Consider the following 23,650-nt stretch of genomic DNA (forward strand, 5'->3'; position numbering starts at 1 on the left):
TTGGGAAGGGTACATAAAAGATATGGCAGCTACCTTATCTCCCACTTTATAAACTAACTGTATGGAAATTACCCAAGGAACAAAACCTGCAAAGTTACCTCATTATCCCTTTCTTTGTGGAGTTTACTGTAAACCGGCAGGCTTTAGATCTTAATTTGCTGGGAAGTGCAGTAATGTAATTAGCTAAACTGATAACAAGATGAGTAGTGTGAATTCTTCAGAGGAAAGAAGGAACATGCTAGACAAAGAGAAAAGTAAAAGGAATAAGAGAAAAAAAATGCTTCCTTTGACAAATAATTTTTTCAGTATGTTAATGATATGGAAGACTTGTTTAGGTCACAGGGAATGCCATGCACAAGTACTTTCTTACTTAAAAAGGACACAATTTCCACAATTTCTAGAATATCTTAATTATTTTTAAGAAATAAAATTCATGCATATTTTGAAACAAAGTGTTTTTTTCTTTTCTTTTTTTTTGGGGGGGGTTGGTTTGTTTGTTTTGTTTGTTTTGGTTTTTTTTGTTTTGTTTTGTTTTGTTTTGTTTTTGTTTGGTTGGTTTGTTTGTTTGTTTTTTCCTAAGAAACATCTTCCCTGTCCTGAATTTTTCCTTGCTTGCCTGCAGCAGTTAAAAAAAAAAAAAAAATCTTGGGGAAACCATCTCCCAACAAACACAAAAGCCGTACTTCCCACGGTCGATCCCAGGTCAAACTCTACCTGCTCCTGGCCCCCCGCGCTGCCCGTGAGGCACCACGGGCTCTTCCCAAACCCAAACCTTGTCAGAGATCCAAGCAGCTTGCAAAAGCTTTGCTGAAGACCATGCAAAGCTCCAGTGGTGTGAACCTCATGAAGCTCAGCCGTGCACATCCCTGGACAAGGGGCTGCCCGTGCCAGTCTTGCTGGCCAGAACAGGTTTTCATGGGCTTGTGAAAGGAAAGATGGAATGAAGAACGGAATGAACAGAATGAAGAATGCAAGTTTCTCTTGTCACTAGATGGCCCTGTCTCCTTTCACTAAACACACAGGATTTTATTTTTACAGCCTCAGATCTGCAGCCCTACAGCTGTGTGCTTGCAGGGTCATCAGCCACATCTGGGACGGGAAACCTCTAGAAGGAGAAAAAATTCACCTGGGCTTTGATGATGGTTTTCATTAGGTCTTTGGTAACTTCCCTGAGTAAAGCAAATACTGTTGCAAGAAAACTTTGAGATTTGTATGAAATGCTACCCTTGTGGAGAAGTTCTGTGATTTCCTCATCTCAGAGTCCTCCAGCAGCTATGCTGTGCAGATTTAAACCAAAAAGGGAGGAATTTAGGAAGCTGCTAGGCATTTAACTGAGGTGCAGGCTGGTGGAGGGACAGGAACTTCTGTCCTTCAATCTTTCATTAGGTGGGAGACAAAGAGGAGCTGTCTCCCAGCACACCCCTGAGATGATTGAAACTGGTGGGATGAGGCTTTCCAGGTACCTTGTTCACCACCAGCCACCCCTGGGATCACCTGGCCCCTGCCCAAGTGTTGCTGCCCACCATGTCAGCAACAGCCATCCTGTCCCACACAGCCCCTGACCTGTTTTTGGGCTGTATCTTCTTGGGAGCTCTGGCTTCAAGGCAGAAATTTATCTTCTGAAGGTGCTCTTGTTCAAGGACAGGGAGCTCACTGCCACAGCCCACACACAGCAGCCTGGAGGAAGGTCTGGGGCAGTAGAGGCAGCAGGGAACAGAGAGTTGCAGGGAAGCCATCCCATTTTTTAACCCATGAAAGTGGTACAACACTCTTCTGGGATTTTGGCTTCTGTTAGGTGGAGCAGGCAGGCAGCTCTGCCTGTTGGAGCAGAGTGTTGGCATTTAAATGAGGGGACACTGAACTCTGACTGTGCAGTAGGCAGAGGACATGCACTAAAGCCCTGTGGACATCTGCTGCCCCAAACCCTTACACTGACAACCACATTTTCATGGTTTGGATGTCTCTGAGTAACTCTAAAGCTACTGCAGGTCTGACTCTGGACAAGCAAGCAGATCAGATTATTGCCTTCCCCAGGAAAAATATTATTATGTTGCAAAAACCGCCAATATATTCAGGGCTTTCACTGGCTGTATTGGCTCAAGGCTGAGTATTTTATCAACTGCCAGATTTCTCAAGTGTATTCAAGTGATGTTTGAAGCAAAATTCCTGCCTGGAAAAAGTTACTATCTGATGATATAATCCAAAGCCATGAAAGACTGGGAGCATTTTTTTACTGATTTCAAAAGGATTTGGATCAGGCCCTGAGGAACGAGTCCAGCATCTCTCCCTCATATCAGCAGCCTCTGTGCTTTGAGGGCACAACCCTTGTAATAACAACTATTTGCAGTGGTATTTGAAGGATCACAGCTTCAGCTGCACAAAGGACACAAGACATGAGTGACCATGGTGGGAAAGGAAGCAAATTTGCTTATTTAGATAATTAACAAGCATTTGAGACTAGTGTTGCTGTCTAACACATTACTGACAGACTAATAATTCTGTCTGATGAAGCAGCAATTGTAACAATAGTTATGGTCCACAAAAGAAACCAACCCTCCTAGACACTGCTGCCAGGAAAGGAAGGGTACGATTGTTTCTCCTTCATGCAAGTGAATAGACCATGTGCCAGAGAAGCATCCCATGGGGCTTGGCTGGGAGAGGAAGGGCTCACTGAGCTACTGTGTGGCAGCTACAGAGGATGCCTTGCTTTTATGGCCAAAGATAGCTGCAGGCATAATTTTGCACCTGCAGTTTTGGTAAGATGGATAACTGCGGCCCTTACTGACCCACATCATGTGATGCCTTTAGAGGCCAGTCCTGTGAGCACAAATAGTTGTGGCTTATTAGGAAAGGCACCATTTGAGAGCAGACATAATGCTGGGTGTTATGTCCCTTCTGAAAACTGCCTACTCATTGCTGTGAGTATAACCCTATCAATCACAGAATCACGGAATGGGTCAGGCTGGAAGGGACCACAGGGACCAAACTCTGTCTGGACCAAACTCTCCGCTTAAGTAGGGCCATCCCAGTGCACATGGCACAGGATTGCATCCAGACCCTTCCTGAATATCTTCACTGAAGGAGACTCCACAAACTCTGTGGGCATTCTGTTCCAATGTGCAATCACTGCACAGTAAAGAAGTTCTTCCTCATGTTCATCTGAACTTCCTGTGCATCAGTTTCAGAAGGCCCATTGCCTTCTGTCCTACTGCTTGGCACAATATCCTTCCAGCAGGCAGTTCCTTCCCAGAGCTGAGCTGGAGAACTGAGGAGTATTGCTACTTACTTCAGGGGGCTACCATAGGGAAAAGAACTAGGGGCATTCTGTTTTAACCTGGTCTTGTCTTATCCTGTCCAATGGCTGGGTGAGCTGAACGGATGGGTAAACAAATCCTCCAGGGTGAATGCAGGAATGGGGTGAAAAGAGGTGTTTTTCAGAAGAGGGACCTTCCATTATCTCACAGCCTGCAGTGGGGTTGTGCCCAAGTCCTCCTTTCCCCCATCCCAGTCAAAAAGAGCTCATGGGGAATGAGATTACAGAGTCAAGTTTTCCCTTCTTTTCATGCAAGTCATAGGAGATTGGTAGAGATCCAGGACCTAATAACTGACCGGCCTCAAACAGTGTAAGAAACACCTGGGACTTGGCTCTAATTTGCTTTGTATGACATACAGAAAATTTTATTCAAACTAAGTGGGTCAGGATAGTCAACAGGAGGGTTGATGGGCAGCAGAGGGCTCTGTGTGTTGGTCCCCACAGCTCCGCTGTGCAACTTCACCATTGCTTACATCCCATGCTTCCCAGAGACAGGAGGAAAAATCAACTAATGCAGATTTCCTCTGTTTCTTCTCTTCAGGGAATCAGTCTATTGAGAAATTCATTAAAATCCACTGTGCCTGAGATAGAAAAACATCACCTGACAAGAAAATGCTCTTATGGAAAACAAGCCTTTGATAGCTTTACATGCTTCTTGAACACAGGGAAAGCCAGTCAATAACATTCCTTGTGGCCTAAAAGCAGAAACATCTGTCAGAGGCGGCTTGCTGGGCTGAATATAGCAGCAGGAAAGCCCAACTGATTAACTCCATCCTCTTCCTAACATGTTTTTGTGCTTCCCAGAAATCCCTAGAAAGGGCTCCTGAGGACACTGGCACCATTACAAGCCAGCTATAATTCAGTAAACAGAGCGATGAAGAAAACATTATCCTGACTGCAGTTCACCTCTGGCATCCAGGTTGCATAATTCACATGTACTTCATTCTACACTCTCTTGGCTGTGTGGCCGGCTTGTAATTTAGGAAAAAAGGAAGATCAAGCCCACACTTGAGGAAATGAAGGAAAAAATAAAATTATTGTTGGGAGGAGGAAAAGAGAGTTAGGGTCCATACAACCTTGCAAGTAAACTGGAGCAGGGGAAACTGACAGAAAAGATTAGAGCAGTAATACAGTAGACAAAGGAAGCACTTCTGGTGTGCCTGGGCGGATCTTTCTTAGTATGGGTAATCATCCGCAAGGACCCTTCTTCCAACCCCTTTTTTCATCCACATTTGTTGATCCACCTCTATTAGAAAAGCTAAAATTACTTTGCTGTGTTTTACTTCTGTCCTACCTTACACATGACAATTCACCATGCATAACTGAGGGACTTTTCCAAAAACTGCAAGAAATTTTGTGACAACTCTTGCTAACTTCATCACAATTTCCCCCCTTACTTTGGAAAGTAGAAAGACCTTTTATTTTTTATTCATGTGTCCGGCCTTATTCCAGGATTGTTGAACCACCAATGCAGGTCAGGGGCACAAAACTTGTTGGGACCAGCTCAGAACACATAAATAATAGTTAGTGTCATTCTTAAATCATAGTCTCTCTGCATCCTACTGCCACTGGACCATGCCAAGAGACCTCTAGATATGGTGCCTCAAGCAAACAATATTCAGCTTGCAACAAGTCTAGAGAAAAAAGTAATCTTTCTGTTTCCAAAGTTTCTCGTGCAGGGGAATAATTTCTGTAATCACAGAGCTACTCTGTTTGCACATTTAAACATATTTATCTTCATTTTAATATACATTCAAATAACTTCTGTGAAATGCTCATAAACATAAGATCTTTTGATTTCAACTGTGCTGAACAAAGAGAAGCAACTTACCTTAGAGATGAGGTAAATACCACTACTTATAGCAGAATGGTGGGATGGGAAAATGAAACAGCCTTTGTTAGAAAATGATATGTGGCCCATTCACTCAGCAGCCCTTCAGAGGGATATAAGTATTCACAGCACAGTGTGAAATCTTTCCCTGATTGATACTTAATTCTGAGTACATCCTGATAGCTTAAAGAAATAGTTTAAATCAGAGTCCGAGGGGTTTACTATCCTGTGGGGGTTTTACATGTGTGTGAAGGAATTTTGTGTTGTTTTTTTCTTGAGTGAATGAACTGCCTCATTTTTCTGAGTTTTTGCTCCCTTTCAGTTTACAGATTATTGAAATTTATCAGCTGCAGTGTGGACCTTGCCCTGGAAATGTTTATCTTCAGATTTAATTTTTCTCCACTGCATATGTTTACCTCTTAGCAGGTTTACCTTTCACCTCCTACAGTGGAAAATTATAACAACAAATTTGAAAGGCAACCCACTCTCTTTCTAGCTCTAGCTCTCCTAGAGGACTCTTCAAAATCCTCCCTCTCATAGTCAAGTCAGAAGACATCAAAAATACAACACAATGAGAAGCCCTCTGGCCTTGAGTCGCCCACCATCTACATATTTCCAAAACTGGATTAAAATTCCAAGAGGACTCTGCTAAAATCTCAAACTGGCATTGCATAGCACAAAATCCAATGTGAAGAATTTTTGTTCTCTGTATAGCCAATAGCAACATTTCCAAAGTTTTCTGCCTTGCATGTTTTTTCCTCACCTGTTTTAGAGCAGCCTGAAGCAGTATCATGTTTTCACAGGAAAGGAAAAATAATGTTCTCAAAAAAGGAACATTAATAACTTCTTTTTGAACTTTCTGGTTGGTTTTTTATTGCAATTCCCAGACCAAAAAACCCCCTGAACAACTAAAACCACAGCAACATTTTCTTTCATGTATTTTGCTTAGTATTTGTTAGAAGCTGAGGTCTTTTCAGACTGACTTCCCCGCTGAAAAGAAGCTGATTTCTTGCCATTGCTTCTTGATAGTTCGACTGATTCAGCCCTCCCCTTAATCCTGCTACAGATGAGCGAGAGAAGAGACATCCCTCGGGGCCATGGGGATCTGCTCCGGGCCGGGATGAACTTCTCGATCTGCCCAGCATCTTCCCTCCCTGCAGTGTGCTGTGCACAGCCATTAGGTTTTCCATCCTTTGGCACTACTGACACCTGACTTCATTCGACCCTTCCCTCCTCCAGTCCCCAAACACTAGATACCTGCCCCTTATTCCCCATGTCTTTCCTCCCCCAGTTCCCCAGCTTGCTCCAAGCACTGCCATCTGCTCAGGCTTTACAGCTCTGAAAACACAAAGAAGGAAGAAGGATTGGGAATTTTTTTCTCCACAGGATGGTTCCCTTGTCACAGTCATATTCCAACTTTCTTACCCTGTTCCTCACACTCACTCTGTGGGGAGAATTGCAGCAGATGGAGGACATCACCTAAAATAAAGCTTGTGTGACAACTCAAGTAGAGCAAAACAGGGAAGATGACATGTTCATAGAATCATTTAGGTTGTAAAAGACCTTTAAGATCATTGAGTCCAGCCAGTAAACTGGCACTGCCAAGTCTATCCTTAAGCCATGTCCCCAAGTACCACATCTGCACATCTTTTAAATACCTTCAGAGATGGTGACTCAACCATCTATCTCCCTGGACAACTTGTTCCAATGCCTGACAATCCTTTCCTGAAAAATTTTCCCTAATATACAATCTAATCTGCCATTTCCTCTGCTCCTGTCATTTGTTACCTGGGAGAAGAGAGCAGCCTACCCCTACCTGGCTATAAACTCCTTTCAGGCAGTTGTAGAGGGCTATAATGTCCCCTCTGAGCCTCTTCTTCCCCAGACTAAACAACCCCAGCTCCCTCAGCTCCAAGTCTGTACCAGGAATGTGCTAGGCAAGATATCACAGACCCTCAGCTCACCTTAGCCTCATGTCCTCTTCTTCTACCTGTGCCCTCAGGTGGCCTGGGGACACATCAGGACCACATGCAGGGTGAAGGTCAACTGCCATAGGATCCTGAACAACCCAGGCTGAACACACTTGAATTTTGGGGCAGGTGGTAAGCAGCATGTAGCAGAGGCTGATGTCAGAGTCCACGAGATTCCCCTGGTTTGGACCAGAGGCTGACCAGCATTATGCAGACTCAACCTCAGGCAAGGCAGGGAGCCAATCCAAATCTGCTCAGAGAGCCTTTGTTTCAGGATTTTTGCTTTTTGCAAAAGCCATGAAATGCTTTTCAGGGATGCAGCAGAGACCCTATGCCCCTAAAACTGCAGGAGGGTAGTGATGTGTGGCAAGGAACACAGAATTAGACAATGAATCTCTGCGTGACTGGATCTCCTCATCCATGTGCTGGATTCTGCAGCTGGGACAGGCCAACCCTGGGTGCTCATACAGTCTGGGGAATGGGATGCTGGAAAGCAGTGCCAGGGAACAGGACCAGGGCTCCTGGTCAATGACAAGTTGAACATGAGTCAGCAGTGCAGCCAGGAGGGCCACCCGTGTCCTGGGGGGCATCAGGAACAGCATCGCCAGCCAGGCAAGGGAGGGGATTGTCCTGCTCTGCTCTGGGAAGGCCTCGCCTCCAGTGCTGGGGGCAGTTCCGGGTGCCACAATATCAGAAAGACATTAAATTGTTAGAGAACATCCAAATGAGGTCAACAAGGATGGTGAAGGGTGTGGAGAAGCTGTGTGAGGAGCTGCTCGCTCTTCAGCCATGGGTCTGCCCAGCCCTGGAGGAGACTGAGGGGAGAGATCATTGCAGTTACAGCTTCCTCATGAGGGGAAGAGAGAAGCAGGCACTGATCTCTTCTCTGTAGGGCCAGTGACAGGACCAGAGAGAATGACCTCAAGTTGTGTCAGGGGAGGTTTAGGTTGGATATTAAAAAAAGGTTCTTCACCCAGAGGCTGGTTGGGCAGTTAGTGGTCACAGCACCAAGCCTGACAGAGTTCAAGGAGCACCTGGACAACGCTCTCAGGCCATGGTGTGACTTCTGGGGATGGTGCTGTGCAGGGCTGGGAGCTGGACTCGATGATGTTTGCGATAGTGTTCCCTTCCACCTCAGGACATCCTGTGACTCTGTGCGGGAACTCCCGGCACGCAGCCACAGGAAGAGCTCTGCCTGCGCCGGTCGGGTCCCACATCCCCTCAGGCACCGGGCCCGGCCCTCGGCCCCGCGCGCGCCCGGCCCACCGAGCAGGCGCCGCCGCCGCCCCACCCACGGGCGCGGTCACGTGCCCTGCGGCATGGCCGGCGCGCGGGGGGACGGTGGCGGAGGGAGCGTGCTCCTCGTTCCTTCCTACATCTGCTCCTTCCCCGGCTGCGACGCCACCTTCAACAAGGCCTGGCGGCTGTCCGCCCACCTCTGCCGGCACACGGGCGAGGTGAGCCGCGCCGGCTGGGAGGGAAGGAGGGGTCTGTGTGACCGAGGCGTGGGCGCCGCACTGGGGGACCGGACAGGCCGCTTCACCTGCTCGGGAGTGTCACCACACCCGGGGGCTGCGCGTTGTGGCCGGGCCGGGTGCGGCCGTGGCATCCCGCTGTCGGCAGGATGGCCTCCCCGGGGCGGCCGAGCCCCCGAGAGGTGGGTCTGCCTCTGCGACAACTCCTCTTTTTCAGAGGCCCTACGTTTGCGATTATGAAGGCTGTGGCAAAGGGTTCACGAGGGACTTCCACCGCGCCCGACACCTCCTCACGCACACCGGGGAAAAGCCGTTCGAGTAAGGCCCAAGGTTTTGCTTCTTAAGCTGAAGTGCGGTTTTTCGTAAGGAAAGGAAGTTAAAACAGGGCAGTGGTAGAGAGCATGCATGCCTTTGGAGTCATGGGCACTGCCATAACAGTGTGTACACGGGGTGGGATCAAACCCCCTGTTCCGGCAGTGATCTGTAACAAATGCTTAAAGGATCTCCCCCAGTTATTAAAAGGCTAACTTTGTCTCTTTCTTCAAAGCAAACTTCTATATTTGAGTTGTGAGTTTCAGTAATTCTGTGTGTTGTTCTTGTACGATGATTTCTGTATCTGCCTAGGGAAAAGTCACTGACAGCAGTAATAAAACTGCAGTTCGTTTGCAGGTGCACAACTGATGGGTGCAATGAGAAATTTGGAACAAAATCAAACATGAAGAAGCACATTGAGCGCAAGCATCAGAATCAGCAAAAGCAATATGTGGTGAGTAATTACCTTTGCACTGTACAGTGGAGGCTAAACAAGCTCTTTCTTGTGTATCTGGTGAAATACTTCAACTTGTTGTTATGTGGTACTTGTATAAGTTCAAATACTGTAACTGGGATTTCAGCAAAGACATGAACTGAACTGTAATTATTTGGCCTCTAATCATAACTTAATTTCCTCAATAGTGTGACTTCGAAGGCTGTAACAAGTCTTTCAAGAAACATCAACAACTTAAAGTTCATCAGTGTCACCACACCAATGAGCCTCCCTTCAAGTACGTGGGTAATTTTAATACTGAACTTTAACACTTAAACACTGTAGATGAAAATAAGTGCATTTTCTCAGCCTTTTCCTTGATGTGGCAGTAAAAAAAAAAAAAGAAATAATTTTGTAGTCAGGGCTGCAAGTATATTTCTTGTACTAATCCTTTGCTCAGTGATCTCTTTTGAGAGACAATCTTGGTGCTCTGTAACTTCAGCATTCCAGCAATTTTATAAAAAAAACAACACTCCCCCACCCCCCAGTTTTTAATTCATAGTTTGAAATACAGGCATAAGAGCTTACACAGTAATAAAAAATGCAGCTACCTTTATTTCCCAGTAAAAAGCAGTGACTTGGCTGACATTGAGTAGTGAGTAGTACCTAGAAAAAAGGGAGAGACTTGGACACTAATCTTGGAAACTGTGCATAGCAGCTCCATTTGACACATGACTATAGATCTGCTAAAAGCAAAGTTCAGTCTTGTATTTCTTACAGGTGGATCACACTTAACATGAGTGTTCATTCCACTTCAGTGAAATGCACTACTATGGTTGGATGACAGACAAAAATGTCAGTGCTCTGCTGGTTCTGCACAAGCCACTTCCACTTTCTGTTCTATGTTTGATGAGCCTGCTGTGTAGAGATGATACAAGGCTTGACTTTCCAGCTAAAGCTCAATTTGCTGTATATTTGGAAATCATACTATAGTTCTAACTCTCAAAGTCATCCAAGTCAATTGAAAAACTATTACAGAATTTACTTTTACAAGGTGGGGGGACATACACAGATCTGTAGGCAAAGGGAAACTTGGATTATTTTGTTAATTTTAATTGTTCTTGACTTAACAAAAAATAAGTAGATATGGTGAAAGAAATGAAACTACTGCTATTTTGTACCTAGATGTAATAAAGAAGGATGTGGAAAGTGTTTCTCTACTCCAAGTCGACTAAAGAGGCATGAGAAGATACATGAAGGTAAAACTGTTTTTTTCTTTTTAAGGTTTCAGCAAAGGAAAAAGAACTGCTTCCAGTGCAGAGTATGCATGGATGCATGACAATCTGAAAATGTTCTGGGCCTAGTGATCCAGACAAGACAAGACACCCATTTTAAGTAGTAAAGTGGGATATAACTGCAGGGCATTGCAGTGTTTAGTTATCTGTGTCTGTGGCAGTCTGAGCAGAGCTCAGGATTCCTTCAGTTATTTCTTTTCCTGAGGTTCTTCCTTGCAAATAACCCGTTTTTGGAGACGGGCTGGTGGTAAAGGCATTAGCCTAGATGTCCAGACCTTAGATTCAGTTGCCAATTCTGCCACAAATTTCCTATGAAGCCTTGGCAGAACAGTGTGTATTTTTAGTTATTAATGAACCTATGTGAGAGGCTTTTAAGTGAAATCATCATAATGTGGCCATGTATGTTTGAGCTAATCCAGCTGCTCTCTTATCTCTTCTTTTCACTGACAGATAACCAGCTTTCCAGTGATAGGAAAAACCAAAACCAAGTCAAATAAACCCATCAGACAAGAAAGAGTACCCAGAAGGCTGTGATTTGTACTGTAATTCCCTTTTCTTAAGACAAGGACTTGTTTGTAGATTTTTGAGCATTCTGGTCCTGGGATTTAAATAGTGTTGACTTTCTGTGGTTCCTGCCTGATAGAATGGTAGAATCTCTTTAGACTCTGAAATACTACTGTATAGGCAGTATTTCTTTTTAATATGCAGGCCAAATATTTATATAGAAGTAATATATATTACTAGTTATTTTCATCTATTTGGGAGAAAGTGTATGGCTGGGAGGAAGTAGCTTTACTGAAGCCAGGAAAGAGAGTTTCACAAAATCATTTAGGTCAGAAAGGATTGGTCACCTGGTCCAGCTCCCTGCTCAGTGGGGGGACAGTTAGACCAGGTTGTTGAGGACCACATCCAGTGATGTTGAATGGTTCCAGGGCTAGGGCTTCCACAGCCTCTCTGGACAACTGGTGTCAGTGATACAAGGTTTCTTATATAAAATTGCTAGGATTTTCTCTTGTTCTAATTTGTGTTGGTTGTTTATTGTCTCTTATCCCGTTCCTATGCAGTATGGGAAGAGACAAGGAATAACTGGCTTTTAATTTTCAAATGCAGGAAGTGGAGTTCCCCCTTGTAAAACTGGACTGTTTGCCAGACCCTCTGTGATTGTAAACATTTGTTCCATCCAACAGGCTATGCATGCAAGAAGGAAAACTGCTCATATATTGGAAAAACTTGGACAGAGCTTCTGAAACATAATAAAGTCAGTCACACAGGTAAATTCCAAATGCATTAGTCAACTTATGATACAAATAGGAAACCAACTGCTAATCTGGAGTCCTTGCTGTACTCATTTCATCAGCTTGTCAGCATGTCCCAAACTTGTCTGCTAACTTTATTGGTAAAGTGGCTGTCACTCCAGCTAGACCTTTGATGAAAATGCTGCTCACTATACTAAGTTGACTTTGTGATTCAGTTAACAGAAAACTGTTTTATGTACGTTTCAGATCTGGGTAATTCATACTGCATTATCCTTGTGAAGTCTCTTAAGTTCTTTGCATTTCATGTTGATTCTAGCATTGTTCTAATAGACCACCAGGCTATGATTCTGAGCTGCTGTAAGAAGTTGTTTATTTATAGTCTGCCTTTTTTTCTCCCACTTAGAGCCAATAGTCTGCAGTGAATGTAACAAAACTTTTAAACGGAAGGATTACCTCAAGCAGCATCAAAAGACACATGCTGTGGAGAGGGAAGTCTGCCGCTGCCCCAGAGAAGGATGTGGAAGAACGTACACAACTTTATTTAACCTTCAAAGCCATATCCTCTCTTTTCATGAGGAGAAAAAACCATTCTCTTGTGATTATCCAGGCTGTGGAAAAGTGTTTGCAATGAAGGTATGTGGTTTTTTAACTATTTTTATCTGAATCCCATTATCTGAAATTATAAACTTAATTCTTTTTTTTCCCCTCCTGCTCTTTGTAAGTGTAGCAGAGCCTAGCAAGGCATGCAGTTGTACATGATCCTGAGAAGAGAAAGCTGAACTTGAAAGTAAGTTACCCTCTTGGAAAAAGTCTTCTCACCCCTACCCTGTTACTGCAGAGGAGGGTAAACTTTACCTGGTTTAGAATGTGACTTCAATCAGGAAAACAGGTCAAATATGTAGATAATTTGTGAGGTTCTTAATTTATGAAGCTCCTTTAGCTAATGCAGTCCTGGCCTCTACTTTGATTTACTTCCCCACCACCCCCCCCCCCACAACAGTAGTCTTTGCTCCACAGATACATTAAGTTTACTAATTCTGGATCTGTTTCTGCCAGGCAAAGCGTTCTCGTCCCAAGAGGAGCTTAGCCTCTCGTCTCAGTGGCTACATTCCTCCTAAAACACAGCCAGGAAAGGATGAAGTTGTGGTGGAAAGCAAGACAGCAGATAAGCTCGTGGAAAATGGAATACCAGCTGCTGAAATTCAGACTCTGTAGCAAAGGTTAACCAAGACAGTGTTCTTCATGGAAAGACCAATGCAAAGATCAACAATAACTTTATCTAATTTTTTTTAAATTTTATATTTTAAATAAATATATATAGTTTACACTGCTTCAGAAAGTCATTGATACAACTCATTTGACTTCAAATCTTCATTTTCATCTTTCTTTACTGTATTGTTTTTCTTGATTTCCATCTTCTGGTGTTCTTTCAACTCTTTGTCAGACATGTGCCTGAAAACACAGGTACTTACTCCTTCTCTAGCAACTTTTGGCTTGGAAAGATAAGTTGCTTTCTCAGACACTGTCTCCAAAATTTGATCAAAAAGCATGAACTAAAAAGGAGGAGAAAAACGGAACTAAATGAATGCACAGATACAGGCAGAAAAATATTTCAAGATGCTCTGTAATAACACGATCTAGTTAGTTTAGCTATTAGCTGAACCAAGCTAGTTGCTAGTCCTAGTTTGAGCACTTCAGTTTGACCTTTCCTAACTGTTCTTTACTCATAAGCAGGTTTAGGCAAGTTACTAGAGGGGATTCAACCATTTCCAAACATTTAGCCTGCACTGCTGACTCACAGTGTTTTGCTCTTCAAGGCTGTCCATTAGAGTCTGCATCTGACTCCTCTCCACCCTACTCTTCCTCTAGATTCAGATATATTAATATATGAGGCTTTTTTCTTAAGGGGTAGTATTGTTCTAAGGTTAGCAGGACCTGGTAGTACTGAACTGAGTAACAGTGCATTCATGTAACACACTGAATTCCTAACCTCATTATTAAGCCTTCAAGGACAATGTAAATATGTCATGAAATGTCCTGTTCCCTCCCTTCATCAGTTCTTCCTGTTACTCCTTCCCTGTGAATTTGGCTTCCTATAAAAACTTTTGGTTTTTTTGGATGAAATGCTACTGCAATTTTCCCCAGCAATTTAGTTGAGACAATTGTCAAGAACACCTAATTCACTACAGACATTAAAAGGAGAGAAAAGTAGTCTTACACAGAGTATAAAAAAAACATTTTTGTGAATGACAGTGAAGTCTCAAGGCCCTGCAATTATACTGGGAAGTTGCCATCAGCTGCTTAACATTTTTAGCGATGTTCACTTTGCTAGTCTTGGAACACCATTCCAATAGTTTTTTGTGTAGGAATGGACAACTAACTTTAGCCAAAGTTGTATAAATGCAGCTCCAGAAGAACTGTTGGTGAAATAATCCAGCTAAAACACAGACTTTCTTTTTTTGTTAAACTGCACTGTAAAGCTTTCAGAGACGGTGAGGTGGCTAAAGCCACAGATCAGAAAACTTCACTGGCCCCTTTAATAGGGTGGTGCTGCATAGGAGTAGGAGCTGCTTAGACTCTGCTGTCCAAGCCAGTACTGCAGCTGGATTCTTGAAGAAGCCTGGTATCTGAACTGTCTCCTTGGGACTATTCTTCACAAGTGTTTGAAGAGGAGCAGCTTAAGGCAGGCAACCACTACTTGCATGGGACCTAGATCTCCACAGATACTAAAAATTGTGGCAGTACCCAATAAGGAAGGTCAATACAGCTGCAACTGTTTAATGACATTGACTGGTCCCACTTCCAGGAGTGCACTTACCATGTCTGTACTGCTGCCTTTGGCTTGCCGGATGGTGACTTTAACATGGTGTCTCTTTTCAATCCACTGTGCTATCTGTTTAGTCTTGGTCTCTAAGTCATTCTTGGCAATAGCTGAAGAAAAGGATAACTCCTTCTGCACCACCCCTGTTTAAAACAGAACTGAAAGTCTGTTGGCTTAACATTTGACAAACCTGTACTAGTTGCTCTCTTTTATCAGCTTATGGTGCTTTGTCTGCTTGACTCCCTCCTCCCATGCTGCTTTCTCAGAGCATCCTGATCTCATTGTCTCAGCATGCACCACCCTCACGTGAGAGGGTGGCAACTTGTTGCTCTCACACTCACTGCCGCAAATGGGAGACTGAGTGCATGTTTGAGGCACACAGGGAAAATCTCTTCAGGGTCAGAAGGCTTAAGGTATTTTTAATTACAGTCTTGTTCATATGATTCACAATGTAGGACTAACAAAAAGGTAAGCATTGGATCTGGAATTAAAGACTTAGTGTGCAAATTCCTGTGTTCTGCACATAGGACAGCTGAAGGTAAAAGTGCTGACGTTAAGACAGCTCTTCATCTCAAGCCCATTTTATTGAATGGTGAGTGCAATATTCAACTGGAAGTACGACAATGCCTTGTAATACATTTGAACAATCTACAGTCTCTTCCTCCTTCAAGTTTCTGTAAAGCAGTCACCATCTGAATAATATTTTTGTGGTTTCTTGAACAGAGCAACTCACTACCATAATAATGTTTTCCTCTAAAATCAGAACTCTACCCAAAGCATAGCCATCTTTGTTAGCCTGAGGATATGAGAGGATACAAGGTCACATGTCTTTTCTAAAACCTCTTTGCCAAACTCAGTTTGTTAGACTGCTGGAGCAGGTAGTCTTAAATTAAAAAAAAAAAAAACAACAAACTGAAAAGTGTTAAATACTGAAAAAGTTCTCTTACTCTGTACAAGAAAGGGCTCCAGACTTTGTCTTCTTAGCAGCAAATGAGGATGAGAGTGTTTCACGACTATTGGTGACAAACTATATCATTATATTGGTGTATCTGGTCCTTAGTTTGTAAAAACTGCCTGTCATTCTATGCCTTATTAAATTAACAGAAATTCAGTGAGTATCATGGAACCAGAGCCTAGTAAAATTCACTCACATAAAGATATTTTTTTAACAAGTCAGCAGATGCCAAAATAGCAAATCCTGAGAGGGCAATAGAAGGCTTCTCTGTGGAAGACTGGACTAATCCAAAATTTTATTTTCACCACTGCAAATCCTTAATAGCGTGGACTGCAGTGACATTGCTTTGGATTTACACAAATACAAGTAAGAGGATTTAATCTGTTGAAACCACTTTTAATGCAGCATTTTTCAAAGTCCTCAGTGTTGTAGTGTATACAGTGCACATACCTGGCTTTGGACTTGCTTTTTTCTTCTCTGCACGTTTAAGCTGTTCTTCATGAATCTGCTGCCCAGTCATTAGTCTGTAAACTGGAGGTTCTGCGTTCTCACGAAGCAGAACCAGCTTCAGGCCATGCTGATCCATAAGTCTGAGTGCCTCTGCTCGGTGCATGTTTCCTAAGCTCTCCCCATCCTGGTTGATTACGTGCAAAATACGATAGGGAATTCTTCGCCCAACGCTTCCAAATGCTGCTTTACTTTTTGGTTGTGTGTGAGATTTTTCATCTGTACAATATGGTTGAGTAAGCCCAAACACAGCTGACTTCCTAGGGTCAGGTACCACTATCCAGAATGGAGAAAAGAGCCACTTTTGTGCTGTCTGTGGCAGAAGAGTACCAAAGAACCTTTTTGCACATCTGCCATCATTTCTGGTTGCTTGACATAAATATTTCATTGTGCACAAGGCAGTCATTCTGAGGAAGAAGAAAAAACAAGTTACCCCATCAGTTAGATTCTTCTAGTTATACTAGAAAGACTTGACTCCAGTTCAGTAAACCCTAGTGTTTGTAACTATTTTAAAATTATACATGGTGCTACTATTTGGAATCATCAATCAACAGTCATTTTACAATAACAAAGGGTTTTAATCCAGAGAGAAAATTTTACAAATGACCAAAATGTATGAGTTGATGTTACCTTTTGTATCTTAAAATCTGAGCCTGATCTCCTTTAAACCATCCAGTACTTCTAGTTCCTTTCTCCTCGCTTTCAAATTTTAATCTAAACAGATACAGGTATCTATCCTCACATGGTACTCACAAAGCTATAAACTTTCAAACATGCTTCAAAATATACCCGTGCTTGAAGACTATTGAAACGCATCTTTGAGACATTTCTTCCATTGGATTTTTTTCCCCATTCTTCCCCAGGTCATGAAATCCCCCTGGCAATTTTGCTGTAGCTCCCCATTATTTGCATTTTGTTCAGACCTTCAGAAATCGTCCGTTTTCTAATAGCTGCAAAAAACTTTGGAAATAAAGAGCAAACTGTGAGTACTCTCTGCAGTGTTCCTACTTTATGTTTAAAGGGGAGCAACTACAGGAAAAGCCAAGGATGATGCAGGAAGCCAAACATGTGTCATACCAGAGGAGTTGGCAAGAGTGAGACCTCCTTTGCCCAGGAGGGAATGTGACTCTGCTCCATAAATACATGCATGCATACACATATATATACACACATACATGACATGGTGTAAACATGCATCCATGTGCATACAGACACATGGAAAAGGTGTAAACCATCAGCAAAGATAAAAAGCTATTTATAATTCTAAGCAGTGTTGGCACAGGAACAGTCAAATGACTTGCCTGTGAATAAACTTAGTCTGAAAAGGGGACAATCTGGAGCCTGGGATGGATATCATACCTCAGCAGTAGAGACAATATCCATGCAAACTACTTGAAGAAGAAGCCAGAGGAGTTCATGAAGAGGGCAGCCTGAAAACAGCTGTGTGCTACCTAGATCCAGAACTCAAGCTAGCCACAGGGCACAGAAGAGAAGTAACATGATTTCCACAACAGCCTAAAACTAGGTGGTAGAGTTACCTTCCCTTCCTGCCCTGGGCTCTGCCTCTGTCCAGTCCAGACCCCTGTAAAAACAGCTTTTTGTCTAGCTGTGACAACAGCTCTATGACTGAAAAGCCACTGCCTACACCCAAGTATCTTTCTGCATCATCAGTGCAGCTACAAAAAAGCCATGATGTCTTTATTTTTTTTAATGGTTTCATAAAGCTGCTCTGGATCACGCACTGCAGACTTGGTCCGCAATCTGGGCATCACTCCTCCATATTGAATGAAATAATTAAATTCATCTTCCATTCAGAGGAACCTGGCTTGACTTTGAGATTTAATTAAGTACCAGTATCTCAGCAATGGAACAGCAGCTTGTTCTAAGGAAATGATGACCTTGCTTTGCTAGACACATGGTGTTGTTGGTATCTTCCTTCATTCTCTGACGCTATTTAAATCTAATAAATCTAGCCTTAACTATCTGAAAGAAAACAACTCTTTTCTTATGGAAGGGTTTTTCTTTGCCTAACACGGCAAAGACACGTGTGTTTCGCCTTGTGCGTTTCGCTCATCCTTGTCTTGGCAAGGCCGCCTGACTTCGCTGGGTGGGAGCTCTAAGGAGCGGGCAGCTCCGGGCGCACTGGGAGCCGCAGGAGCCGCCGCGCTTCCCGCGGGAGCAGCCGCGCGTCCCATGCCGGCCGGCCGCAACGGGAGAGGGGCGGCATCCCGTGGCAGGCGGCCTGCTTCCCGTGGCTGTCCCTCCTGTAAACAGGGAAGAAGGGCTGTACGTGGGCGTGCGACCGTGCCCTGTCGTGTCTGCTTTCCCGGCTCTGCGTGTCGCGGAGGTCACTGCGCGTACCCGTGGCTCCTGTGACCCCTCTCTTACCTGCCGGCCGGGTCGGGCCGGGCCGAGCGGAACCGCCACCCCCGGCCCGCCGAAGCAGCCGAGGGATCGACCCGAGCCGCCGGGAAGTTCCGGAACGCCCCACCTCTCCCCTTTCCTTTTCCTCCTGCTCCTCCTCTTCCTCTTCCTCCTCAGGCGCCTCCGCCTCTTGCCCCCGCCCCGCGCGTGCCCGTGGGCGCGAGCGCGCCTCTGCCGGTGCGCGCCCGCGTGAGCGCGCGTGGTGGGAGCGGCCGGGCGAGCGGGGTCCCTGTGTCCCTGTGCCCTGTGTCCCTGTGCCCGGTCCTGTGTGCTCCCGCATTTCCAGGCCGACACACGTTGCGTTCCCGTTTCTGTGCGTGCGGTTGTTGGGAGCTGCTGTTCCCCTGCGTGGCTCTGTGGGTTCCCGCTGTGCCTTTGCTGCGCTGCCGGGGGTGTAGGGCCGCAGCTGGGACAGGGTCCGCGCTGTGCCCTGGGCCATCCCTGCGGGGCCCTTTGGTGCTGCCAGCGGGGATTGTGTGGGTGCTGAGAGCTTTGTGTGTGTGTTGAGGCATAGAATCATAGAATTTGGGTTTGGGTTGGAAAGGATTTTTAAAGCTCATCTTCTCGAATCCCTCTGCAATAAGCAGGAGAGCAGGAACGTCTACAACTCCATCAGGTTGCTCACAGCCCTGTGTGTCCAGACCTTTAATGTTTCCTGGTATGAGGCATCAACCATCCCTCCGAGCAACCTGTGACAATGTTTCATCACCTTCCCTGTAAAAACTTCTTCCTTACCTCTGGTCTAGAGCTATCCTCTTTTAGTTTAAAACCATACCTGTCCTGTCACTACAGGCACTGCCAGAAAGTCCGTTCCCATGTTTCTTACAGGCCCCCTTTAGGCACGGGAAGGCTGCTGTGAGCTTTCCCCGCAGCCTGCTCCAGACGGAGCAGCCCCAGTTCTGTCTCTATAGGAGAGGCGCTCCAGCCCTCAGAGCATCTTTGTGTCCCTCTTCTGGACTCGCTCCAGCAGGTCCGTGTCCTTCCCGTGCTGGTGACCCCGGAGGGGCATGCAGCCCAGCGCCGGGCTGTGTAACACAGCCGTACCCCTGTCCCTGTCCCCATCAGGGCTGCGGGCCGGGCTCCGTGTGCGGGATGCGGGCAGCGCACGGCACAGCCGAGGCTGCAGGGGTCAGCAGCGTGTGCGGCTCTGCCGCGGCGTGAGTCAGACCGAAGGCGTCTTGGGTGCCTGGATTTGTTACCTTCTTTGGTAGGAGAGGCTCTGCCTCGGGTTTGCGAGCTCCTCTGTCCAATTTGGAGACAGAAACCTTTGAAAGAGAAGCTGAAATTCATGTGCAAGCGTCTAATCCCCAGCTGTAAGGAACACGCTGAGCATCAGCATTGAACAGCACTAGAGTTTGCCGAGGACCTCTCTCGGGAGCCCAGGGGTTCGTGCCTGTCGAGGGATGCTGTTTAGCCATCCGGGCAGGAGCTGGAGCAACACCCAGACTGAACGTGTGCTTTAGAATTTAGTACAAAATGAAGCTATGGGAAGCAGCTGTCCTTCCTGCCTAAAAATAATCAGAACTTCTTATCTTATATGCTTTAGGCCACAGCTAAGTGACTTTTCTTTCGTCTCCCCCTCTTCTGTCCAGGAAGAAGAAATGCAATGAAAACCTGACCTTTATGGTTTTGGGTTGAAAGCTTTCTGTTCTTAACTATGGTCTTAGAATGGTTTAGTTTCATGTGCTTGCTGTTTTTATTTTGTCATTGTGGTACATATGTGTAAGAAAAGGTCTGTCAATGCTTCGTGCTCTCCATCTTCACAGAAGACATCATGTGGTAATCGTGCGCAAACCCAGAAAACTTCACTAAATCAGTTCACAATATGAAGTTCATTCATATCACCTTATCCTCATTAAAAGTCCTCGCTGGCAGTAATGAATTTGGAAAAATGCCAGTAACAGAATTAGCCAAGTAGATGGTGAGCTGTGTTAAGACCCTGAATGACAACTGTAGCTTCTCCTATTATATGCAAATAGAACTGAATTTTTCCATCCTGCTCTTTTGTGCTTTTTTTTTAAAATTTCACTCAGGCTTTATGCCTTTAGAGTTGTAAGCTCTTTGGGAGCAGGGATTACCATCACATCAGTAGAATGCTTAAGAAAACTGGATCTCAGTTTGATGCTATTGAAACATAAATTATTGAAACTCTACGGTATCCAATTGTGGAGAGTGAAATATTCCACAATAAGAAAAGGCGAAATAAAAAAGATTTTTACTGCTCCTTTCATGGTCTGGAAACCAAGTGTGGAATTTGAATAAGCATGAAGGGAAATTTTGGCAGAGCTGAGGCCTGGAGAGATATTTTTTTCACCATCAGCTCTGCAATATGCATTAGAAGAGAGCGTGTCAGCAGCCCCCTTGCAGTTAGCGACTATTGCCACTCCGAGAACCATCCCCACAAGACAGGTAATTTTCAGCAGTGTTAGTAGCAGCAATAAAGCTAATAATCCTCTTCACTAGTGATAAAATCTACCTGCATGGAAGCAAGGTACTTCAGAGCATACACCTCTCATTCCTTCTCTCTTCCCTTTGTTTAATTCTGTTAAGTTTAAACCTGATGCTTGTTTTACTTCATGCCTTTCTAATTAAATATAGTGTGCCAAGAAATAGTGCAGCCTTGTAATGGAGTTTGTCCTCAATTAACATGATCTTTCTGGGAGTTCATTATACTCTTTCTCCTTGTTCTTTGTCTCATGTCTGTTTACACTGTAATTGTCCTGGGGCCCTGTTTTTATATGTGCCTGCCACAGTGAGACTGTAGTCTTAATTATTTGAAAGACACTGTCATAATAAGTGCAGTTAATAATAACTTTCTTCCTTCTACTTTGCCTGATGCACATCATCTTCTGCCCACCCCCGACAGTACACTCAGTCATTGATTTGCTTTTTAAATCCTTTATCTTCATCTGCCTTTTTTCCCCCCTCTTTTTTAAAATTTGACATTTACTTCAAAAGTTGTTGTTTTCACTTTGTTATTTTTTGTGCTATATTAAGGCTTATTCTGCTAGACCTTGTGCCAAACTGTAGACATTTCATTCCCCAGCTCATTTTAAATGCAAATAGATGAGAAGGGGAAAGGATGGGTGGATGGAGAGATTTCTGGTCCTCATACATGAGCAGTGCAGGGATTTGCTAGTGCGGATGTTATTAATGTTAGTAATTATTGGAAGGCTCAAGATGCTACTGAGAAACTTCTTCCACATTAACAACTGATCTCAGGGGGATGGTTTCAGTATTCCCTGAGGATGTTGGAAACTGGTTCCAATCCTTCTGTGTTTTGGGGTTAATTTCAAAATCAAAGAATCACAGAATCATCCAAGTTGGAAGAGACCTTCAAGATCATCTAGCTTAGCCATCAACCCAGCATCAGCATAGTCCTCACTTAAAATCTTCCCCCAAAGCTGTTCATTATGGGTACAGTGAAGAGTTTCTAATGCCCAGCAGAGTGAGGATGCCCTTAGCTGGATGACAGTGTGTTCACCTGGAGGCCAGAGGCTGTGCTTTACTGTCATTCAGACTTCATCACTCATTTTGTGGGAGCAGGAAGCAAGCTGCTGAGGTGCCCTGCTCTGGGTGGAGGACTGGTCTTTCCTTGGTCCTTGGTGAATGTCTTGCTGCTTCCTAAACTGGAGCTGTGCATACAAATATCTGGTAAAAAAAAAAATTCAAGTGCCAAATGAGATCATCAGGAGTTTATTACTGATATTTTTGGGTTTATGCAATGCCTGGGACCTTTGGACATGGAGGAGTAGCAGTGGGTGGGACAGCAGTTTTTCACTCTTATTTCTAAATCTGTGATTAGTCTCCTGCACACTTGTGCTTACAAAAGTACTGAGCATCGGGAGGGCTGCTTACTCTGTGCACCTCTGTTTTCCTGCTTTTTCTGTGCAATTCCCTCCGTCACAGGGCATTTCAGCAGGGAAGCTTTGGGGAAGATTTGGAGAGAGTCTCTTACTCCTCGCCACTCCCCAGTCCTGCTGACAGCTGCCATGGCCCCCCTCCACCTTCCTGCTGGTTATAATCGTGGCTGTGTGCTCCTGCAGTCCCCTGGTTCAGAGAGGGGCTGTAGCCTCCCCTTTGCACTCCTTAGTGTTCCTTTTCCCGTTGGTGTTTATGAAAGACTTTCCAAATAACTCAGATGAAAAACTCCCTTGTGCTGAGCTGAGCATTGCCATATGGCAGAGAACACGTCAGAGTAAACATGTATTTAAAGGACACAGGAATTCTGGGTGTGTAGTAGGTCCAGATTTCTGGATCTGCAGTAGCTCATTTACTCCTTTTCCATCCACAGCTTTTGAAAGTTGCTTCCTACACAAACTTCTCTATTTTTATTCTAGCAAGGGACAGCAAAAAATTAAAGCAAACCCCAAAATTTTGTTGTAGTGAGTGGTAAGTGATTACTGCTAACTGATGTCCTGCACAGAATATATAAATATAGTTGAAGCAGATAAAGTTTTGTTTGATTTCTGAAATCTACCCCTGTTGTGGGAATTACAACAGATCTTTTGAAGATGCATGCTCAGCCATTAAATTGCTTGGGCTGAATTACTGAATCCAGGCAAAGAACCAATTTTGCTCCCTGAAAAGCAAGGCTGACTGAATTTGTTAAAATGTTAATCATAGAGCAAGCCTGTGGGTCCCTGGGGTGATATGCAATTAGAGTTAAAAGTTCACAGTATAGAAAGTTTTTTAACTGTCTAGTTTTACATCTTGACTGTAGGGAGAGGAGTTTTCACTGTACATTGAAGACATTGTTCTACAGCCTTTGCAAGTTGTTAGGTTCAGCTGCGAAGATTTTAAAAGCTGCTTTTGTTGGCAGCCTAGGACACATCCGTGACCTTATTAAAGTGGAAGTGAAAGCTCTCTTCTTTTTTTTTCTTCTTTTTTTCTTTTTTTTTTTTTTTTTTTTGCAACAGTAAATCTACTAATTTTACAGTCAGTTGAACAGCAATAGATTAATTTGTTTAAAGTCTGCATTCACAAAGAAAATGTGAACTTTGCTGCCTTGAATACCCGAAACTACAGTGCGATATTTAAAGGGTAGAAACTATTACA

The 23,650-nt window shown here is 44.3% G+C and overlaps 2 protein-coding genes across 4 annotated transcripts; one reads left to right on the forward strand and one right to left on the reverse strand.

Moving 5' to 3' along the window:
- Positions 1-8,408: 8,408 nt before the first annotated feature.
- GTF3A (general transcription factor IIIA) lies at positions 8,409-13,215 on the forward strand. 3 transcript variants are annotated; one of them, XR_003945572.2, is made up of 9 exons: positions 8,409-8,571; positions 8,807-8,907; positions 9,259-9,355; positions 9,544-9,632; positions 10,520-10,593; positions 11,817-11,900; positions 12,289-12,518; positions 12,608-12,672; positions 12,942-13,030. XR_003945572.2 is itself a non-coding variant. In XM_030234783.2 (9 exons), exons 1-9 carry the CDS (start codon positions 8,434-8,436, stop codon positions 13,098-13,100), a joined length of 1,032 nt encoding a protein of 343 aa, XP_030090643.1. In that variant the 5' UTR covers positions 8,409-8,433; the 3' UTR covers positions 13,101-13,215. The 3 variants fall into 3 exon arrangements, 2 of the variants coding, with proteins under 2 accessions (XP_030090643.1, XP_050833317.1); XM_030234783.2 differs by having other exon boundaries at positions 12,613-12,672; positions 12,942-13,215; XM_050977360.1 differs by lacking the exon at positions 12,608-12,672 and having other exon boundaries at positions 12,942-13,215.
- Positions 13,156-18,697, reverse strand: MTIF3 (mitochondrial translational initiation factor 3). Its single transcript, XM_009102846.4, has 4 exons — positions 18,557-18,697; positions 16,112-16,575; positions 14,704-14,849; positions 13,156-13,438 (listed from the first exon to the last, which is right to left on the reverse strand). Exons 2-4 carry the CDS (start codon positions 16,572-16,574, stop codon positions 13,226-13,228), a joined length of 822 nt encoding a protein of 273 aa, XP_009101094.1. The 5' UTR covers position 16,575; positions 18,557-18,697; the 3' UTR covers positions 13,156-13,225.
- Between the last annotated feature and the right edge of the window lie 4,953 nt (positions 18,698-23,650).

Source organism: Serinus canaria, chromosome 1 (genome assembly GCF_022539315.1).
Source record: "Serinus canaria isolate serCan28SL12 chromosome 1, serCan2020, whole genome shotgun sequence".
Classification (NCBI taxonomy): domain Eukaryota; kingdom Metazoa; phylum Chordata; class Aves; order Passeriformes; family Fringillidae; genus Serinus; species Serinus canaria.

Excerpts from the sequence above, each read along its gene's own strand:
- GTF3A (XM_030234783.2), top strand. The coding sequence starts at position 8,434 with ATGGCCGGCGCGCGGGGGGACGGTGGCGGAGGGAGCGTGCTCCTCGTT. Across the intron at positions 8,908-9,258 it reads ACCGGGGAAAAGCCGTTCGA|GTGCACAACTGATGGGTGCA; the intron begins GTAAGGCCCAAG and ends GTTCGTTTGCAG. Across the intron at positions 9,633-10,519 it reads ACCAATGAGCCTCCCTTCAA|ATGTAATAAAGAAGGATGTG; the intron begins GTACGTGGGTAA and ends TTTTGTACCTAG.
- MTIF3 (XM_009102846.4), bottom strand. The coding sequence starts at position 16,574 with ATGACTGCCTTGTGCACAATGAAATATTTATGTCAAGCAACCAGAAAT. Across the intron at positions 14,850-16,111 it reads AAAAGCAAGTCCAAAGCCAG|GGGTGGTGCAGAAGGAGTTA; the intron begins GTATGTGCACTG and ends TGTTTTAAACAG. Across the intron at positions 13,439-14,703 it reads AAGGCAGCAGTACAGACATG|TTCATGCTTTTTGATCAAAT; the intron begins GTAAGTGCACTC and ends CCTCCTTTTTAG.